The sequence below is a fragment of the Scardinius erythrophthalmus genome (assembly GCF_964197995.2).
Source record: "Scardinius erythrophthalmus genome assembly, chromosome: 9".
In the NCBI taxonomy this organism is placed as follows: domain Eukaryota; kingdom Metazoa; phylum Chordata; class Actinopteri; order Cypriniformes; family Leuciscidae; genus Scardinius; species Scardinius erythrophthalmus.
In genome coordinates this window covers 29,139,079-29,157,822 of record NC_138229.1, presented here as the reverse complement: position 1 = coordinate 29,157,822, position 18,744 = coordinate 29,139,079, and the positions used below count along the sequence as shown (strand labels likewise).

At 37.0% G+C, this 18,744-nt stretch overlaps 1 protein-coding gene across 1 annotated transcript in view; it reads left to right on the top strand.

The window, feature by feature from the left end:
* The window catches only part of scp2a (sterol carrier protein 2a), a 31,365-nt gene extending 13,720 nt beyond the window's left edge, over positions 1-17,645 (top strand). The window contains exons 10-16 of the mRNA XM_081374372.1: positions 941-1,088; positions 1,194-1,301; positions 7,311-7,464; positions 8,547-8,643; positions 9,054-9,183; positions 9,898-9,977; positions 16,926-17,645. Of these exons, the coding sequence (XP_081230498.1) occupies positions 941-1,088; positions 1,194-1,301; positions 7,311-7,464; positions 8,547-8,643; positions 9,054-9,183; positions 9,898-9,977; positions 16,926-17,021 (813 nt within the window). The 3' untranslated portion in view covers positions 17,022-17,645. The remainder of the gene's footprint in view (positions 1-940; positions 1,089-1,193; positions 1,302-7,310; positions 7,465-8,546; positions 8,644-9,053; positions 9,184-9,897; positions 9,978-16,925) is intronic.
* Positions 17,646-18,744: the final 1,099 nt, after the last annotated feature.

The window sequence follows — 18,744 nt, the reverse complement described above, 5'->3', positions numbered from 1 at the left end:
ATTAGCAAACGGCAAATAGCGCATAGCTGCTAGCTAGCGGTTAACTAGTGATTCAAAACAAAAGCATTACAATTAAAACCGCTTGAACGTTTTATTAAAGGTATCATAAAACACGAGTGTCATTAAACTGCTGAAAATACATACATTTGTGCGACTCACTTCTGAGAAATTCCTACCCCTCTCTTTCAAGTGTGGTCCTCCGCAGACTTCGTTTCAAGGGCTATGTAGCCCTACGCCTTGGCCCTAGCCCTTAATCAAAATGAGAATTGGGACACCACTTCCCCTCACATGAAAGCGCAAAACCGAGGGGAAGGGGTAAGAGTAAGGGGTAAGACAGAGAAATGAGACGCAGCCTTAGTATCTTGAAGCTTGTGCAGTAACCTTTCGCCTTGGCTGTAAAACCCTTACGTCATGTTGACTGGAGGGACCGGCTCTATCGAGTCCTTCGCCAGTGGGACTGCGATCTCCAGGACAGGGGCATCTTTGTACACCACTGAGGTGAAGCGTACACGAGTCTGATTGTCCGAGTGAGCCAGCGAGACCTGCTGAGGAGCTCTAGCCAGGCCCCCAGACAGTGTGCAAATGTGACCATGTGTATTATCCGAAGTAGCTCTCTGCTGGGCAGAGAGACTAGAGAGGGATATTGCAGAGGGGACTCCACCTCTTTCGAGGTACTCGAGTCTCGATCTCAGCATCACGATGGTCATCTTCCCACAGTGGGTACATGACTCATCCAGGAACGCCACCTCAGCGTGCTTACGGCCCAGACACGTGACTGATCTCACTCTGCAATGTTCTTTGACTTTATTTAAAGGTGATTTGGGCTCTCAGGGGAGATCCCAATTCGTCAGTTCACTTCTGACGTAACGTTGAACGTGAGACAACTATGAAATGTCTTATCTCTAATGAAATGTGTTTTTTTCCCCTCTGTCCACTATAGGTTGGCTATGACATGACCCACCTTGCAGCTAAGAAGTGCTTTGAGACCTCCGGTCTGAAAGCTTCAGATGTTGACGTCATCGAGCTGCATGACTGCTTCTCTGCCAACGAGCTCATCACGTATGAAGCTCTGGGACTGTGTCCAGAGGGTGAGATGGACGGCTTCACAAGCACACTTTTCTTGCATCTATTTTTAAAAACAGAAGTTTAGATTAGCAGCGTGTTGACGATATGATCTGTTTTCTGATTTGTAGGGAAAGCTGGTGAGCTTATTGATCGGGGTGATAATACATATGGTGGCAAGTGGGTGATAAACCCCAGTGGAGGACTCATCTCAAAAGGACACCCGCTTGGAGCTACAGGTATGGTTTCCCAAACACACCTGATGCCATTAAAGGAATAGTTGCGTAATAGCCACGGTTACGTAAACGTTCAAACCCGCTATTACGAAAAAAAGTCTACTTTCATTATTCTGCATGCTTAAGAGGTGTGTTTAAAGCATGTTACGTTGTGAGAGGCGAATCACGACTACTTCAGAGAACCCAGCACTACCAGTGACGTCTCTCACCTCAGGAAAAACTGACTTTCCTGTCCTGTCAACCGTTTACTGCGCTAGTTGAATGCACTCTTCAATTGCACGCGAACATTAGGTTTTGGACGAAACTGTTTTAGAGGTGCAAAATCATTGACCAAAACATTGACATTTAATTAGTGCTTCTCCGATGACGCATTTTGACTGTGTTAGTGTCTATTTTGTGCACATTACGTGGAGAAGATACAACTGGTAAACATGTCTGCTGTGTGAATGCTATATTGACAATATTGATTTCATCTATGCACTATATTATATATTCGGTAACAATTTACAATAAGTTCTCATTTGTTAATATTAGTCAATGTATTAACTACCATGAACTAACAATGAGCAATACATTTGTTACAGTATTTATTCAACTTTGTTAATGTTAGTTAATAAAAATGCAGTCGTTAATTTTTTTAACTAATGTTAATAAATACAACTTTTGATTTTAAATATGTATGAGTAAATGTTGAAATTAACATCAATAACATAAATGCTGTAGATGCATTGTTCATTCTTAGTTAGTTCATGTTAACTAAAGTAGTTAACTAATTTAAACTAATGAAACCTTATTGTAAAGTATTACCATATATTTTGTTTGTTAATTATTTAGTACTGTATGTTTAAATAAATCTATCCTGAAAACAAGTATGTATTACAGCCACTGTTTAAATGTTATATATTTCAACAACAAATTGGGGTAGAAGCATAATTATATAATTAAAAAGTTGATATAAAAATGTCCTTGTGTGCGAGCTTAGTTTGCTTAGTTTTTATTTGAGTGGTGATTATTAAATAAATGTGATTTATTAATTGATAAAAAAACAGTTATTGTCAGTTTTTGACTAACTAAAACACTTTCAATTTCGGTAAAACATTATTTTCGGTGCATCGCTATTTTCGGGAGCTTGTCAGTGTCCATGACTGTGGCATTCCACCAGCAGAGGGAGTCACGTCTCTTCACTAGTGAAACAGTGCTAGATTCGAGCAGTGCATCACTGCTGCTTCTGGCTTGAGTTGCTCCTAGTGCTTGTCTTCTTAACGTCATCCTTTAAACCATCCAACCATACATACATACATACATGCACACATAGTGCCGGGGGGGAAAGGTTAAACTCACTTGATTTCGTCTTTGGTCCTACATATGTATCCTCTAAATCTTTTCATCATCTTTTTAGTGGTCTCCAATCAAGGGGCGGATCTACCGGGGATCACCCTAAGGAAAATAATTTCCACCCTAAAATTATCCCAGTACTAAATATAAATGAAAGCAGTGTTTCCTGTACTGCTTTTAAGCAATGGCGCTTCAATGTGATGACATTAAAAAAAGTGTACCGCAAAATAATTCCAAGAATACATGTCTGTCTAAAGGTTGTCCTTGTGTGCTGCGCTTGATGAACAAATGACTCCTATGAACTAATTCTTGGTGACTCAAAAACACACAGCACAACAAGTGTAGCCAAATTCATGAACAAATTGGCTAGTTTTCCATTTGTTTCTGAATTTGAAAATTTCTGCTTTCCAGTTAATTCAGAGGTCCTCTGAGAAAGATATGTCTGGGTTTGCGTATTGTTTGGCGAGCCAATTCTCCAACTGCCCGCTCCACTTTCATCATGTATAATAGACCATTTTGCCATCCGACGAAAAAACAAAATGAAATCAATAAGAAAATCCCAATCAGCAGATGATTACATTCTGGTAATGCAGCAGTTTAGCATATTCATGGAAACGAATGTGAATGTCAGGTCATAAATCTTTTCAATGAGGAGTTGGGAGTCACAGGCTTGCACTGGCTGACTGAAAAGGTCTTATTCTAAGTCCCTTATCCTGTAGGGGATAATGAGCAAAAGTGCAAGCAGTTTAACCCATCAGGATAAAATGCTCAGCCTGAGCGTTAACTCACGAGTCAGGACCGATGGATTAAGGTGGGGTGTCATGTCATCGGCCGCCCAGCGCTGCAGGGGGTCTTGACCTAACTTGACAGTGTGAGATCATAGAGTTTAGAAGGTATCCATCGTCAATATTATTAAACATTATCTACTTCCAAAAGAACTACACTGCAATCCACAGAGAAAGACACTGTTATTACGTTAAGCTTTTTGACTTCTTAGTTAAAGTGCCCCTATTATGTTCCTAATTTTGTTTTGGAGGTCTCCTATAATTGGTTTACATGCGTCCTCATTTCTCAAAGAGTCTGAAATGGTGCTTTCAAGGGTTCAGTCTCTATCATAGACTGTAAAAAAAGGTGGACGACGCTTCCATTGGTGAGAACTGAAGCCGCAAGTGTCCCGATATGGCGCTGACATCTTGGAACTTGAGTCTGCGCAGTGGCGATCTCGGGACCAGACGTGCGCAGTAGTGAGCGGGAAGTAAAGCCGCGAAATCAACGCTCCGCCCTCACTCTCGCAGAATACACTCTGAGTGCACTTTTTAAAAATTGATTGCAGTACGACAAGAGTCTTGTTAAAATAAAGTAAATACAATCTCCTCAGTCCTCCGAAGATCCCGAAAAAAATGTCTGTTGGTGCTTCAGTGACTACTTCGCTCAGAGAACCTGTCAATCACAGCTGTCCATCATGACGTTACACCACCGTTTTTATAGCATCACGTAACTAACTAAAAACCAACTTATTTTTGAAACAGACACATCAGCGTGATAAAAACGACAGCAAATCAAAGAAACCACCTTTGGAAAAAAGATACTTAAAGTGTAATTAAATTGTTTAGTTGGTCTCATGTCACGTTGAATAACACAGGGAGGCAGGGTTTATGACCTATACTAGGACCAGTCACCGTGGGGCGATCGAGACGCTTTGGCTTGACTTTTCAGGGCTTGTGCGGCACGCTTGGTCTCTATAAACCCCTCCTAACTGAGAGCTTACTCTACTCTGATTGGTCTGCTGACCCTGTCTGTTGTGATTGGTCTACTCCTTACAACACGTGTCTGAAATTAAATGGCGATTACCATATCTTAATTTTAGCTATGGAGCCTCTTCGGAGCTTGGAAATATAGTATAGTATATAGTAATATATAAACAATGGTGTCGGTTTTACCGTATCAGTTTGAGCCGAGTTCTCATCCTTTGGAAATGCATGCAAAATTGATTTGCTATCGCAGCATGATGATAACACGAACCAAACTTTTCCCACGCCTTAGTGTAGAGAATGTCTAATAAGGCGAGAAGTTTCACGCTCCGTAAACTTCCGGCTTCTGAACTGGTTGCAGTTCCTCTCTGATTCCATATGAGGGCGCTCACAGGACGAGTGCAGAATGAATGGAGGTCTATGGCGCTATACCCCTCAAAATCCACTTTTCTCAGGATATAATTGTTCTAGGAAATAATTTTTTGTCTAGTAATTTGAATGTTGTATTTGAAAGGAGATGCAAAGAAATTACAAATTGCTGGGTGTTAGATTTTTTTAGAGTCACTTATTTGCTTTAAAAAGTCTTTTAAAATGTCAATGATTTCATACACATCGTACGACTAGAGATACGGCTTTACGGCAATCCTTCAGTCACTTTGGTGTTTTCGCGCTCTGCACTTTCTTTTCACTCGAGGCATCGACAACACAGCTGACACAGGGAAACACACGTGCTAGAAGAGTTTTTGTTTTGTTTGTTTCTGGTCCCGCTTCGGATGCCACGATGCCATCAAGCTGTATCTCTGGTCGTAATCAGTCCTTCACTGACCAGTCAGCGTTCATTAGCAGAATGCTAGCGTGTTATGGGCAACAACAACTCAACCTGTAAGAAATCGAAAGGACACAAGTACTCGTTCATTCAACTTTCGACTTATAACCCATGTTGAACTTGCAAAACCTACAATCAAATCTGACATTTCTCAACGGCAATCGGGTGAAAGAGACACATTTAGCTGTCTAGCCCCATAGACTGCCATTCATTTTGCACTCATGGGCGATAGCCCCCAGTGGAACTCTGGTGGAACTACAACCAAAACTCGGTACAATAGGACTTAATAGGGAGTGGGCAGGCTCTCCGTAGACGGGCTCTGCCGGTCCTACTCTGCCCACTCCGAGCGGGATTTGAACCGAGGTATTCTGCGTGGGGGCTAACAAGGACGCTAAAGACCACAGCGCCCCTTGAGGCCAGGGGTGTGAAGCTTGGTTTATAATCGGCGCGTCCGCACAAGCGAGAAGGTGCGCGGCAAAAATGGCGGCATCGCTGTGTGGGCGGTCGTGTGCTTTGAGAGCGCGAGACCCCGTTTCGGGTGGCGGTGTGCACGCCATTTTTTTGCAACTTTACGAGTGGCTCCGCTTCTGAAGATGCACGACTTCGAGGCGAATCTAGCCGAGCATGTACGTCTCATCACACCGGCACCCAGTTTGCACTAAATTAGTTGCTTACGTTGAGCCTGCACTAGCAGAAATAAGCCATTTTAATGAAAATAAAGGTCCATGTTTAATAAAATTGTTCACGAAACTAAATAAAAATGTTAAGTGAGAGTTCGTTAATTTACTTGTATACATGTTCTCAAAGCCATATATTGTGGTCTAATGTCACATGTGGTTATCTCAAGGTTTACTGGGTCTTTTGGGGAGGAGCGTGCGCAGTCAGCGGAGTCAGGCGAAAGTATGAACAAGGCTCGAGGTTTACATGCACAGCTCTTACTGGCTTACGTCCGTTACATCAGCCACAACTTCAGTGTTTGGGGGCGGGACAAAGTAGACGTTGTTCGCAGGCAGCCAATGAAGACCATAGGCCGGAACACACTGGAATTGCTGACGACTCGTTTCAGGCAGTTCAGAATCGATTCTTTCTTTTAGGAGACAATAACTTTATTTGTAATGCACTTTGAGCTTTGCAGACCTTTTACATTCTCAAAAAGCTGCATTACACACGTGAAAGGTAATATTCAAAAAAGCATAATAGGGGCACTTTAAAGTAATTACTTAACATAAATGCGTGATTTTAGTTTATAAAAAAAAAAGATAAAAGTTATTAACTGGTTAAAAAACATTTTCACTCTGCAACAATAGACCTTAGTCAGGGTAGCGGCACAGTTCATTTTTTATCAGGAATGAAAACGAGACGGTGAGAGAAAGAAATACAGTGTTTTCAATTGAATGTACTGTTTGTAACAAAATGCCAATTGTTCATCTTTAATCTCAGTAGAAAAAAAACCCATAATATATATATATATAATATATATATATATATATATATATATATATATATATATATTATGTATATATATACTGAAGATTTGTCATCTTTAATCTCAGTGGACAAAAACCCCATAATATATATATATATATAATATATATATATATATTATGTATATATATACTGAAGATTTGTCATCATTTTTATAAGTCCTAGATCACGTCATTTAAAAAGACATATATGTTTTTTTAAATGACGTGATCTAGGACTTATAAAAACATCTATCCCTCAGCGGTTTGAAATTCAGTATGGTGTCACCCTAACTAAGATCAGTGCAAACATTTCTATAACCTTTTTTATATATTGCATTCTCCAAATATATATTTTAGTTTTTGTACAAGAAGCTGTATGCCGATGACAAATCTTCAGAGAGTTTTCATTTAAACTTATTTTATTATTTTTATTTATTAGATTTTATTCAATTAAATTTTGGTCAAAGAAAGTTCCTGGTCCCCTTTATTCCATTTTTGCAGTGTTTTTATTTATTGAATTATCAGAGGACAGAAAATCAACAGGTCACAGAATAAAGGAGCAATGAAGGCAGTTGGCTGTGACATACAGAGCGAGTGTGTGGTGGATGAACTCTGGCCTGTTTTCACGGCTCAGGTCTGGCTCAGTGTGCAGAGCTGTGCTGGCAGCTGAGGGGGGAGGCGGGGCCTCGGCAGGTCCCGGGGGCAAAGGTCGCCCTGCAGCACAACATCGGTCTTGGTGGAGCAGTGGTGGTCACTCTCTACAGGATGGGCTTCCCTCAAGAAACAAGGTATGTTCAAAACTAACACGTTTTTTAACAAGCATTAACAAGTATCTGGCCCAGATATAGCCAGCTCGCCCATATGATCTATATATTCATAATTTTGTTTTTCTAATTACTTTCCAAAATCCCAAATTATATTTGTATTTATAGACCACTATTTAAAAATGTTGGGTTTGATTCGATTTTTGAAAGAAGGCTGAAGGCTCCATTTATTGTATCAAAAATACTCGTTATCTCGTCATATATTATTACAATTAAAAATAATTGTTTGCTATTTTATTTTATTTTAAAACGTAATTTATTCCTGTGATGAAAAAGCTGACTGTTACTCCAGTCTTCAGTGTCTTCACTTCAATATGCTCATTCGGCGTTCAAGTAACATTTCTTTTTATTATTAATGTTGAAATCTGTTCAAGCATGATATATTTGTTTTCAGAATACTTTAATGAAAAAAAACAGCATTTATTTGAAACATAAATATTTAGTAAAATCTTAAATGTCTTTACTATCACTTTTGATCAATTTAATGCATCATTGCTGAATAAAAGTATGAATTTCTTTCTTTCTTTTTTTTTTTAAACAGTCTTACTAACCCATGGTAGTGTACATTTTATTTAGGATTTCATTTATTAATTTTAATATGTATATATGTGTATATCTTTGGTTTATACAAACCTTTGGTTTACTTGCAAAATATCAATGTTTGTTGAAGTTTATCCATTATCATGGCCTTTAGTTATATAGGAAAATTTACAGCAAAAAATTCAATTAGCTTTTGAAGGTCTAGGCTTGTACGATTCAGCTCTATTACATGTTTGTTTAAGCATACAGAAGGTGGGTACAAAATCCAAGGTACAAAAGATTATATTTCTCCTATACAAGTACATATGAGTCTATATGAGTATATATGTGAAGTTTTCAGTTATTAGAGTATTCAATAAGTGATTTTCTTTTCTCTCCATGTAATATCGTCAAATATCACACTTTGTTAAATGCTGTAGTTCTTTTATATACATTAGAACTAGACTTTTGGACTTGGTGCACACCATATATGAGCAGTGTTGACCTTGCGATCTAAACTTTCCCAGCTCTCGGATCGCTGCAGTTCCCACCAGCGCGTCCAGTGACCTCGAGGGCTTCAAAGCTCACACCGTCTTTAAGGAGATCGAGAAGAAGCTACACGAGGTAATTCATCAGGAATGAAGATCTCACCAATTATACCATGCAAATAAGACTTTTAAATTAAATAATTAAATAATTTGTACCAGTGTAAGATTAAAAATGACTTCACTTAAAGTGTTACAGTTTAACAATTTTATTTAAAAAGTCATTTGAGCTGTGATTTAGACATCCTCCAGGAATATCATTCTTTCCAGTAAAAGGCATTGTTCATTGTTGTCTATCTGCGTGTCATTTTATTTTGTCAAGAATATTTATATTGAAAATTCAGTTATTTTTGTGACATTGTTATTTAGTTTGATTCATGAGTTGTTTGTTAACAGCCAATTTCTGACATTATTTTCTCACTATTAAAGCAAATTGAAAACAATCCAATTTGCTACAGAATTATTAAATTATGTCATTATTTTTAACAGGAGGGCGAGGCGTTTGTAAAGAAAATTGGAGCTGTTTTTGCCTTCAAAGTGAAGGATGGTCCAGGTGGAAGTGAAGCATTATGGGTTGTGGACGTAAAAAATGGCAAAGGCTCGGTGACCAACGATGCAGGTGTGTTCAGGTTTTTTGTCCACCTCATTGTGTATTCAGAAAATGCATTTTTATATAAAAAACCTACATAGTGAAAGCATATTATTTCAAATTTCTATAAAAACAAACTTTAAAAATTTAGGGTCAGTTATTTTTTTTTTTGTATTTAGCAAGGATGGATTAAATTGATCACGAGTGAGTTAAGGCATTTAGAATTTTACAAAAGATTTCTATATAAAAAATAAATGCTGTTCTTTTCGACTTTCCAGTTATCAAAGGTACATGTTGTACATCACAGTTTTCGCAAAAATAACTGTTTTCAACTAATAAATGTTTCTTGAGCAGCAAATCATCATATCAGAATGATTTCTGAAGGATCATGTGACACTGAAGACTGGAGAAATGATGCTGAAAATTCAGCTTTGCATCACAGGAAGAAATTATGTTCTTAAATATATTACATAGAAAACAGTTATTTTAGATTTTAATAATATTTCATGTTTTTACTGTATTTTTGATCAAATAAATGTAGCCTTGGTGAGCAGAAGAGACTTCACAAACTTAAATGGGCTAGACATCTTAGTTGGGATATGCAAATTCTAATAAAAACACCAGAAGCAGCAAAACATTTTTTTTTTTTTTTTTTTGTAAATAGTCTTTTTCTTAACACACCAAGCAGTCATTTGATAGATTGAGCTCTATTTTTCCAAACAGTCTGATTTACTTTCCACACAGGTAAGACGGCTGACTGCACCATCTCTATGGCCGACTCAGATCTGCTTAATTTGATGACGGGGCGAATGAATCCACAAACGGTACGTTTTAATGATGGTTTATTCTTAGTGGTCTGTTGAAATCTTGCGCTTTTATTTTTCATTAAGAAAAAGAACATTGAATCTGTTCTGATAAGCTGCTGTGTGGTCAGTTGGTCAGTGTAGTTTAAGGGCTAAATAAGGTTTGTGAGTGTCTTGGGACAGAGCCAGCGTTTCCTGGATTAGTCCCTCTTAAACCTTGTTCCATGACCCACAGACACACTGACCATTCGTCTGGCCCGCTAATTTAGGCTTCTCAATGAATACGGCCAACACAACATTTATAATCTGTTACATCAATACTGACAATTTACGTCTAAATAATCTGACTTATGTCTAAATGATCTGTTTTAATGCTTAGTGGATGATAAAAGAGCCAAATAAATCCCATAGACCTACATTTAAGGATGAACCCGAACCATATCTAGAGATCTGAACGTCATATCTTGGGGGTGTTTTTTTTCTTCATTCAATTAGATTCCGATTCACAAGCTCTTGATTCAATTTTATTCAGATTCATTTGGTTATAATGTCCATTTTGCTTCAATTTGAAAGATATTCTCTGTCAACTAATGCTGTAAATTATAGTTAAACCTTGGAACATTTTGAAAATATTTTTTTATAATAATTTGTTCGTGAATCAGACTACTTAGATTGCTCTGTGTGTTTTTGATTCATTGAAAGAACCGGTTCATAAGAGTCATTTGTTCGTGATTTTGGCTACACTGATTGCGCTATATGTTTTTGATTCATTAAAAGAACCGGTTCATAAGAGTCATTTGTTCGTGATTTTCAGTAGCATCTCAATGCAGTACACGAGATCCGGGGGGCGGAGTTGGATCCAGATATAAGGGGTGGAGATTGGTAGGTTTAGGGGTGGGTTTAGGGATTAAGGGGTGGAGATGGGTAGGTTTAGGGATCAGGGGGTGGAGATGGGTAGGTTTAGGTATGTAAGGTGGGAGGAGTTAGATCTGGATCCGACTCCTCCCCGTGGATTTCATGTTCCGCAGTGAGGACCATCTCGTGATTTTGGCTAAACTGATTGCGCTATATGTTTAACCCTCAGAGAGTCTTCGTTTAGCAGTCACACTCAGTGCCTTCCCGGTCAGAAGTGACCGGACACCTAAAAATGAAACTTCCTCCATCCCAGTAAAAACCAATGCGATTTATTTTTGTTCTATAATATTTATTCTTTTTAATTTAGAATTTTGAGACAATTTGATTGAACTTATTAATATTTATGCAATATTTATTGTCCATTTTTTGCCATTGAAAATAATGTTTATTTTTTTTATTATTATTATTTTTTAAATTTTTTGTTCTATGCGGTATTTTCGGTTAAAATAGAGACTAGGCTTTCAGAAAAAAAATAAAAATAAAAAAATAAATCAATTTACTAAACATAAAATTAAATAAATCATGTTATTGCATGGGTTTACCACTAGATGCCTGTAATAGCTCTAAATGGAGATGTTTGTGAATTCTAGTTGTTTTTGGACCAAATTACTTACTTTTAAGATGTGGATTGATTGTATTTTTTTAGAAATTCTCAAATAATACTTTTTGCCAAGGTTTATAACATTTTATTAATTATTATTTTAATAATTTTAATAATTATTATATTAATTATATATATATATATTAATTATAATGATTAATTATGTTATGTTTTTCACTCTTGATGTTTTAGAGCTTCACCCCTTCATTGCTGAGCATTTTTTTCTGCATCGTGGCCGATTTGTAGCGAATTTCTGAGTTTTTGTCAATTTCCCATTCATTTCCTATGGGGGTCATTTTTGACCGAAGACCATGAGTGTGACTATTTTTTTTACGACCACTTAGCATGCTCGGATCATGACCTCAATTTTTTTTCTGTGTTCACATACCTAATGCCAGAAAAGTCACCAAGTTTCGTAACATTCCAATGAAGCTGTGATTTTTAAAAATTCAAAACAGATTTTTTGTAATCTGAATTTATTGGTGTGTATGTGTATAAAAGTGTGTTTGTATGTGTGTGTGTGTGGGTGGGTGTGAATTTTTTGCACTCTTGATGTTGGAGTGTCACCCCTTTACTGCGGTGTACTTTTTTTTAGAATCGTGGCCGATTTGTAGATTGTACAGACAAAAATTCAGAGAATTTTTGTGTTTTTGTAAATTTCCCATTCATTTCCTATGGGTCGGTCATTTTTGACCGAAGGCACTGAGTGTGACTATTTTTTTTACGACCACTTAGCATGCTCGGATCATGACCTCAATTTTTTTTTGCATACACATACCTAATGCCATAAAAGTCACCAAGTATCATAACCTTCCGATGAAGCTGTGATTTTTTAAAATTCAAAACAGAAAATTTTTCGGTCAGAAGTGACCGAAGACTCTCTGAGGGTTAAAGGGGACATATCATGCTAAATGCACTTTTTTAGCCCTTAAATGCATTTTGTTGTATATTTGGAGTGTTTAGAAGTACAGAAAAGATGAAATTATTCTCTTAAGGTGCTTCGCTGATATCTTTATATTCTGTTTTGGTCATATTTTTCAACCTGTTCCGATTTTTCTGTTATCTATGACGTTTTGTGAACTATCACGTCACAGTATTTGCAGCGGAACTGCCAAATAAGGACATTGACTTCCGGCCCAACACTTCGAGCGATCCGCCATTATTATTTCTCGCTGCAATTTTGTAGTCCAAGCTAAAGGATGCAGAAGTTACGAGAGGGTAAGTTAAAATGATCGGTTGTTGGATGTAGTAACCCACACGCTTCATTACACCGTCTAATGTAGATGAACTGCCGCGCTTGTGGCGCATGTTTAACCCTCTGATGGTCCTCGGTCATTTCTGACCGAATAATTTTCTGTTTTGAAATTTTAAAAATCACAGCTTCATCAGAATGTTACGAAACTTGGTGACTTTTCTGGCATTAGGTATGTGAACACACAAAAAAATTGAGTTCATGATCCGAGCATGCTAAGTGGTCGTAAAAAAATTAGTTATGATTTTGGTCTTCGGTCAAAATTACCCCCATAGGAAATGAATGGGAAATTGACAAAAACACAAAAATTCTCTAAAAATCAGCCACGATGCAGAAAAAAAATGCTCAGCAATGAAGGGGTGAAGCTCTAAAACATCAAGAGTGAAAAACATAACATAATTAATCATTATAATTAATATATGTATATATAATTAATATAATAATTATTAAAATTATTAAAATAATAATTAATAAAATGTTATAAACCTTGGCAAAAAGTTTTATTTGAGAATTTCTAAAAAAATACATTCAATCCACATCTTAAAAGTAAGTAATTTGGTCCAAAAACAACTAGAATTCACAAACATCTCCATTTAGAGCTATACAGGCATCTAGTGGTAAACCCATGCAATAACATGTTTTATTTAATTTTATGATTAATAAATTGATGAATTTTTTTTTATTTTATTTTTTTTCTGAAAGCCTAGTCTCTATTTTACCCGAAAATACTGCATAGAATTTTTTTTTTTTTTGCAAAAAAAAAAACAAAAAAAAACAACATTATTTTAAATGGCAAAAAATGGACTATAAATATTGCATAAATATTAATAAGTTCAATCAAATTGTCTCAAAATTCTAAATTAAAAAGAATAAATATTATAGAACAAAAATAAATTGCATTGGTTTTTACTGGGATGGAGGAAGTTTCATTTTTAGGTGTCCGGTCATTTATGACCGGGAAGGCCCCCAGTGTGACTGCTAAACGAAGACCATCAGAGGGTTAACTGAAAGAACGAGCAGAGAGAGTGAGACCCGGTCTCGCGCGCGCGCACACTCTCTCTCTCTTCGGAGCCAGGCGAAAGTGTAAACAAGACATCACCGTCTCCAAAATAGACGCTGTCTTGCTCTCTCTCCCTCGCACATATTAATCAAAATAAATCGACACGGTGGTAAAAGGTCGGAAGACCAAAGTTTCATTTATAAATACAGTAACACACCATTGCGATACATCCATATGAAGACGTTGTTCTGCAGGTTCGTCGTCTTCATTTTCATCTCGCTCCGGCTCCAACTCTGGCTCGAACATCTAAGGCTGGCTGGACAAGTCTTCCGTTGTTGACATTTTGTTAATAACGTGTGAATAAAAAGTTTCTGTGCCGCTAGATAATCGTATCTCTGCTATCAGACTACAAAAATGGCCGAACAGGGTGGAGTTGAACCTCTGCAACCTGTAGAGGGGACGGGGTATGAAGTGTCTCAATTGTATTTAAAGAGACCGCACCAAAACGAGTTGATCTCAGAAGCACCTCAGAAAAGGGGTAAAAAAGTGGCCCGTGGAGCTATAATAATGAGGAATTCAGACCCAAGCATTGCAGTTCCGCTTTATATAGACCACAAATGTATGATTTATATGTAAAAAGGAACAATTTAAAAGCATGATATGTCTCCTTTAAGGAATAAAATTTAAGGAATCAAAAACATATAGCGCAATCAGTGTAGCCAAAATCACGAACAAACCGGTTCATAAGAGTCATTTGTTCGTGATTTTTGCTACACTGATTGCGCTATATGTTTTTGATTCCTTAAAAGAACCGGTTCATAAGAGTCATTTGTTCATGAATCAGGCTACTCAATGTATGTTTTTGATCTGTTAAAAATAACTGATTTATGAGAGTCATTTCATTGTAAATCAGACTACACTGATCACTTTTTTTTCATTTGTTAAAAAAGAACTGGAATCATAAGAGTCTTTTTTTTTTTTTTTTCTGAGTTGGATTGCGCTGTATGTTTTTGTATGCAGCCCAAAAGGTATTTTCTTGTCAATATTTTTGCGGTGTGCTTTTTTTTTTTTTAGCTTATGTTCAATTTGGCCTGCAAACTTAAAATGTGACTTAAAATTTGGCTGTGGGATTGTAAATTCAGCATCCACTGCTATCCAGATATCCTTCAAATGATCATGAATAAAGAGAAGTTCTAGAAATCTAGTTTTAAAACCTATCCAATGTTCACCATAATGTAGCCTTTCTGATTAGTCTGATATCAGAGATGACCTTTAACCTGTAATGTGCAGTCCATAAAAGTGAACTAATCTCTATGGAAAAAGATTAACATGGAGTCACTTTGACTTTGATTTGACCTGGCTTTAGCTATCATGACATGCATACAGTATTATGTTGCAGATTTATTAAAAAAATGTCCTGTTGCGTGTCCAAACATCTCTTTTGACATAAACATACACAATAAAATACACAAAGCCTCCTGACACAGAATGTTGACTCTGGGAATCTTTTGCCCAATTCCAAATTAGGCTAATGCCGTCAAATGTTTCCGGAAAATAGATTGTTTTCATAAGTCCTTTGAAATGTTTGCACTCTGTGATTCACACCCATCTGTGTTGACTCTATCATGTCTGTCCATCTGTGGAACTGCATCAGGCATCAGATGGTTGGACAGAAGCTTCATCTAAAAATTAGCCACTCTATTTACTGTAATCCTCCATAAAGGGAATCGTTTTTAGTTTAATCCGAAATAGAAAAGCTGAAACATTTAGAGCTCAAATCCATCATGCTCATCATGACATGGAGAAACGGTCAAATGTAGAAAAAGTCAGTGATAAAATAAACTTTTATTTTTATTATTTGTTATAATGAGAATAATTTTAAATAATATATTACAATAAAATATTTTATATTTATATAGACAGTGAATAAAAATGAAACACTGGAAAGTGTTACTGTTTTTTTAAATGTCTATAGTTTTTATTTTATTTCAATTTTAGTTTTAGTTGACAAATGAAAATGGCAGATGTTGCACTGAGCACTAGCTGACTAACCATGGCTCTGTTCACATCTGGTATTAAGATGCGTTTTGGTCGATCGGATCACAAGTGGACGACAGGTGTAAACAAAACGTTTTGAGCTTGTCCACTTTCGACCACTTCCAGAGGTAGTTGAAAACACATTCGACCCGATTGCTTTCACAGTCTAGGTTGAATGTGTTCAAACAGCCACAAAAGACTATCTACTTTCTGACTTATTGCGTAACTATTATGGGAAACGCGCCCAACAGACGGGACATAAAATTTGTCGGCTGAAGACCCAAGTTTGTTTTGAAGATGAAAAACGTTAGCCTGACTTCGTCAGACTTCGTACTTCCGCTCAATTTCAGTTCGCTTCTGTACTCAGTCTGAGATAGCGACCGTTTTCCCCGTTTTGCTCCGGCCTCAAAACAGCCGGCCAATCAACGAACAGAGGGCGGGCTGAGAGCCGTGACGTAGACTATGATTGTACCGTGGATGCGTAGATTTACTTCACATAATCTGCAAAAGTCGTTCACAGCCATGTTCACTCCGGTATTTCGCTCGATGGTTTTGTTTTCGCATCATACATGTGTTTACAGTGGAAGTTAGATGCGGCCGAGCATGCGCATAACACACGCCATAACCAAACGTCATGTGATTGGCTTACGGGTAACCAATGATTTTAAACTTCAGACAAGCGCCCCCCCGCGAGAAAGAAAACGCTTTTCAATTATGCCAGACTCTGTCTACGAAGCAAAGCGAAGTAGCAGAGTTTGGTATTACCAGGCTAGAAAAATGTACCAAGCACAATGTTCTCTCACCATTCCTGATTTCTAACGCACACTCCGTATGTTTTTACATTGTCTCCGTTCGCGTTCATTCATCCAATAGATCAGAAGATCTGAAGAAAAAAAACACACATTTACACACCCATACCAACCCACAACTTATTTTCCTAACCCGAACCCTTGCAGTCTAATACTCTAATGAGAGTCAGTTGACATGTAGTTGCAAAGTTACTTAAAGTTTGTAGAGTGTCTAAAGTGGACAATCAAAATTAATTGTAACTTTTATTTTAATTTAACGTTTATTTCATGTAACAAAAATGGTTTGGTTGTTATGGTTTTAATAACCCTTATTTGTAAAGCCCTAATTTGTTAATCTTGTACTCTTTATTTAAAGGCATTTTTCCAAGGAAAACTAAAGATAACTGGAAATATGGGAATGGCCATGAAACTTCAAAACCTTCAGCTGACAGCTGGAAAAGCCAAACTGTGAAATCACGTCTATTGAACAGGAAAAGTGGCACAAATTCATCCAAATGTGTGGAGAGGTGCTAGAATAGGTAATTTCTAAAAAAGAATGTTTGCTAAAATTGTTTTTTTGTGTAATGTTCCCACTATAATAATGGGTATGTTTGTCACTGCATAAACGTAACTGCAATAAAGCATACTGTATGTTAGTAACATTCAAGCAAAGCATGTCAAAAATGATCCTGTACAATGAGTAAAGCTTATTTGGATGAAGACTGATAATGTTGCTGTTGTATAAATCATAATAATCTTTGGCAACCACAAGAGTGATAATAGTACAACTCAGGTAGAACTAATAAGAACTATTTGAATCTTGAAGAATCCCCTGAATTTTATAGCATCGCTTGCATTATAATGTGCATCTAATTGACTAATATCAGTTTAATAGGTGGAATTCTGCGAAGACTTATTTGGGACTTTCATATCTACTTTGTAGTGTCAATTCAGTTAAAATACAAGTAGAGAGTCACAGACCTTGATTCTTCAAAGGTATATTGGGTATATGATACATTTGAAAGCATTTTGTATAATTGTATATTAATCAAGTTTGTAAAAAAGACACATTTCTAATAAATATTCAATTTACTTCAAAACATGCTGTCTTTTATTATGTTTATAATATACAAAAATGTAATACAATACAGGTCCATCCATTGACTATCTATCGCTGCGTTGATCGAGTAATAGCTTTTCATTGTCACTTGCCACAACTAAAACGTGGCCAATTTCATTCATCCAGGTCATTCTTGGATGGCAAGCAGTGTTCATTTGTTTACAAGTGCACTTTATTTTCCTTAAGTTGAAGAAGATTCATTACTCACCTGCTGAACTTTCTTCTCAGAACAGTTTGACCTACAACTGCTTGCCTAAAACTTTGACCCCCTTATGGATTCGTCCTTCATCCGTTTGCGTGTTTATTTCTACATTAGTCTTGACTGCATCAACTCTACCCTCCGTTCTCAAAGAAACGCTCATTAGCAAACTGCACTGACCGTACACAACATAACCACCATTTGTTTAGAAGGAACAGTAGGTGTTTTTTTCCCTTTTCCTCTAGTTTTGTCACTTCTTCACCCACGACTTTTAAGATGTAATTGCAAATTTGTTAGTTTCAAAGTATGTGGATGGTAATTTGTCTACTATTCTGTTCTTTTCTGTTCTTAAACCCCTCTTTCCCTCCACCTTATGCTCATCTCTGCAATCGTTCCTCATTACACATCCACATGCTGCTGTTCTGCTCTACTATCTGGATCTTACAACCAGTTAATCAACCAGTGACCACCTCCTGTTGGGCTACTGGCTACCACTTTGTATTCTGAACAATTTTCATGCAGGAAAGTATTGGTGAATTTGAGTTACTTTTATACTCCATTTCCTAAAATTTAACCCACTGGATATGTGCATCTACATAAACGTCTCGTCTTTGAACACTGTGGAATGAGAAGACATGCATTGCTTTCATCAGGCGTACCGAGTGAGTCATGATTTTATGGAATTGCATTTAAATCACAATTAATACATTTGACATTTTTCATACAAAGAATCCATACAAGTTCTGTAAGGCTTTGGGAATGTGTGGCATGTACGTGTCAGTCCATAAATCCCACTTCTGACAAATTTCAGAGAGGTTTGCAAAGGAAGTCCTTCCCGCTTGTTCCTCTCTTGGTTTCATTTTAGTAGCGATTGAC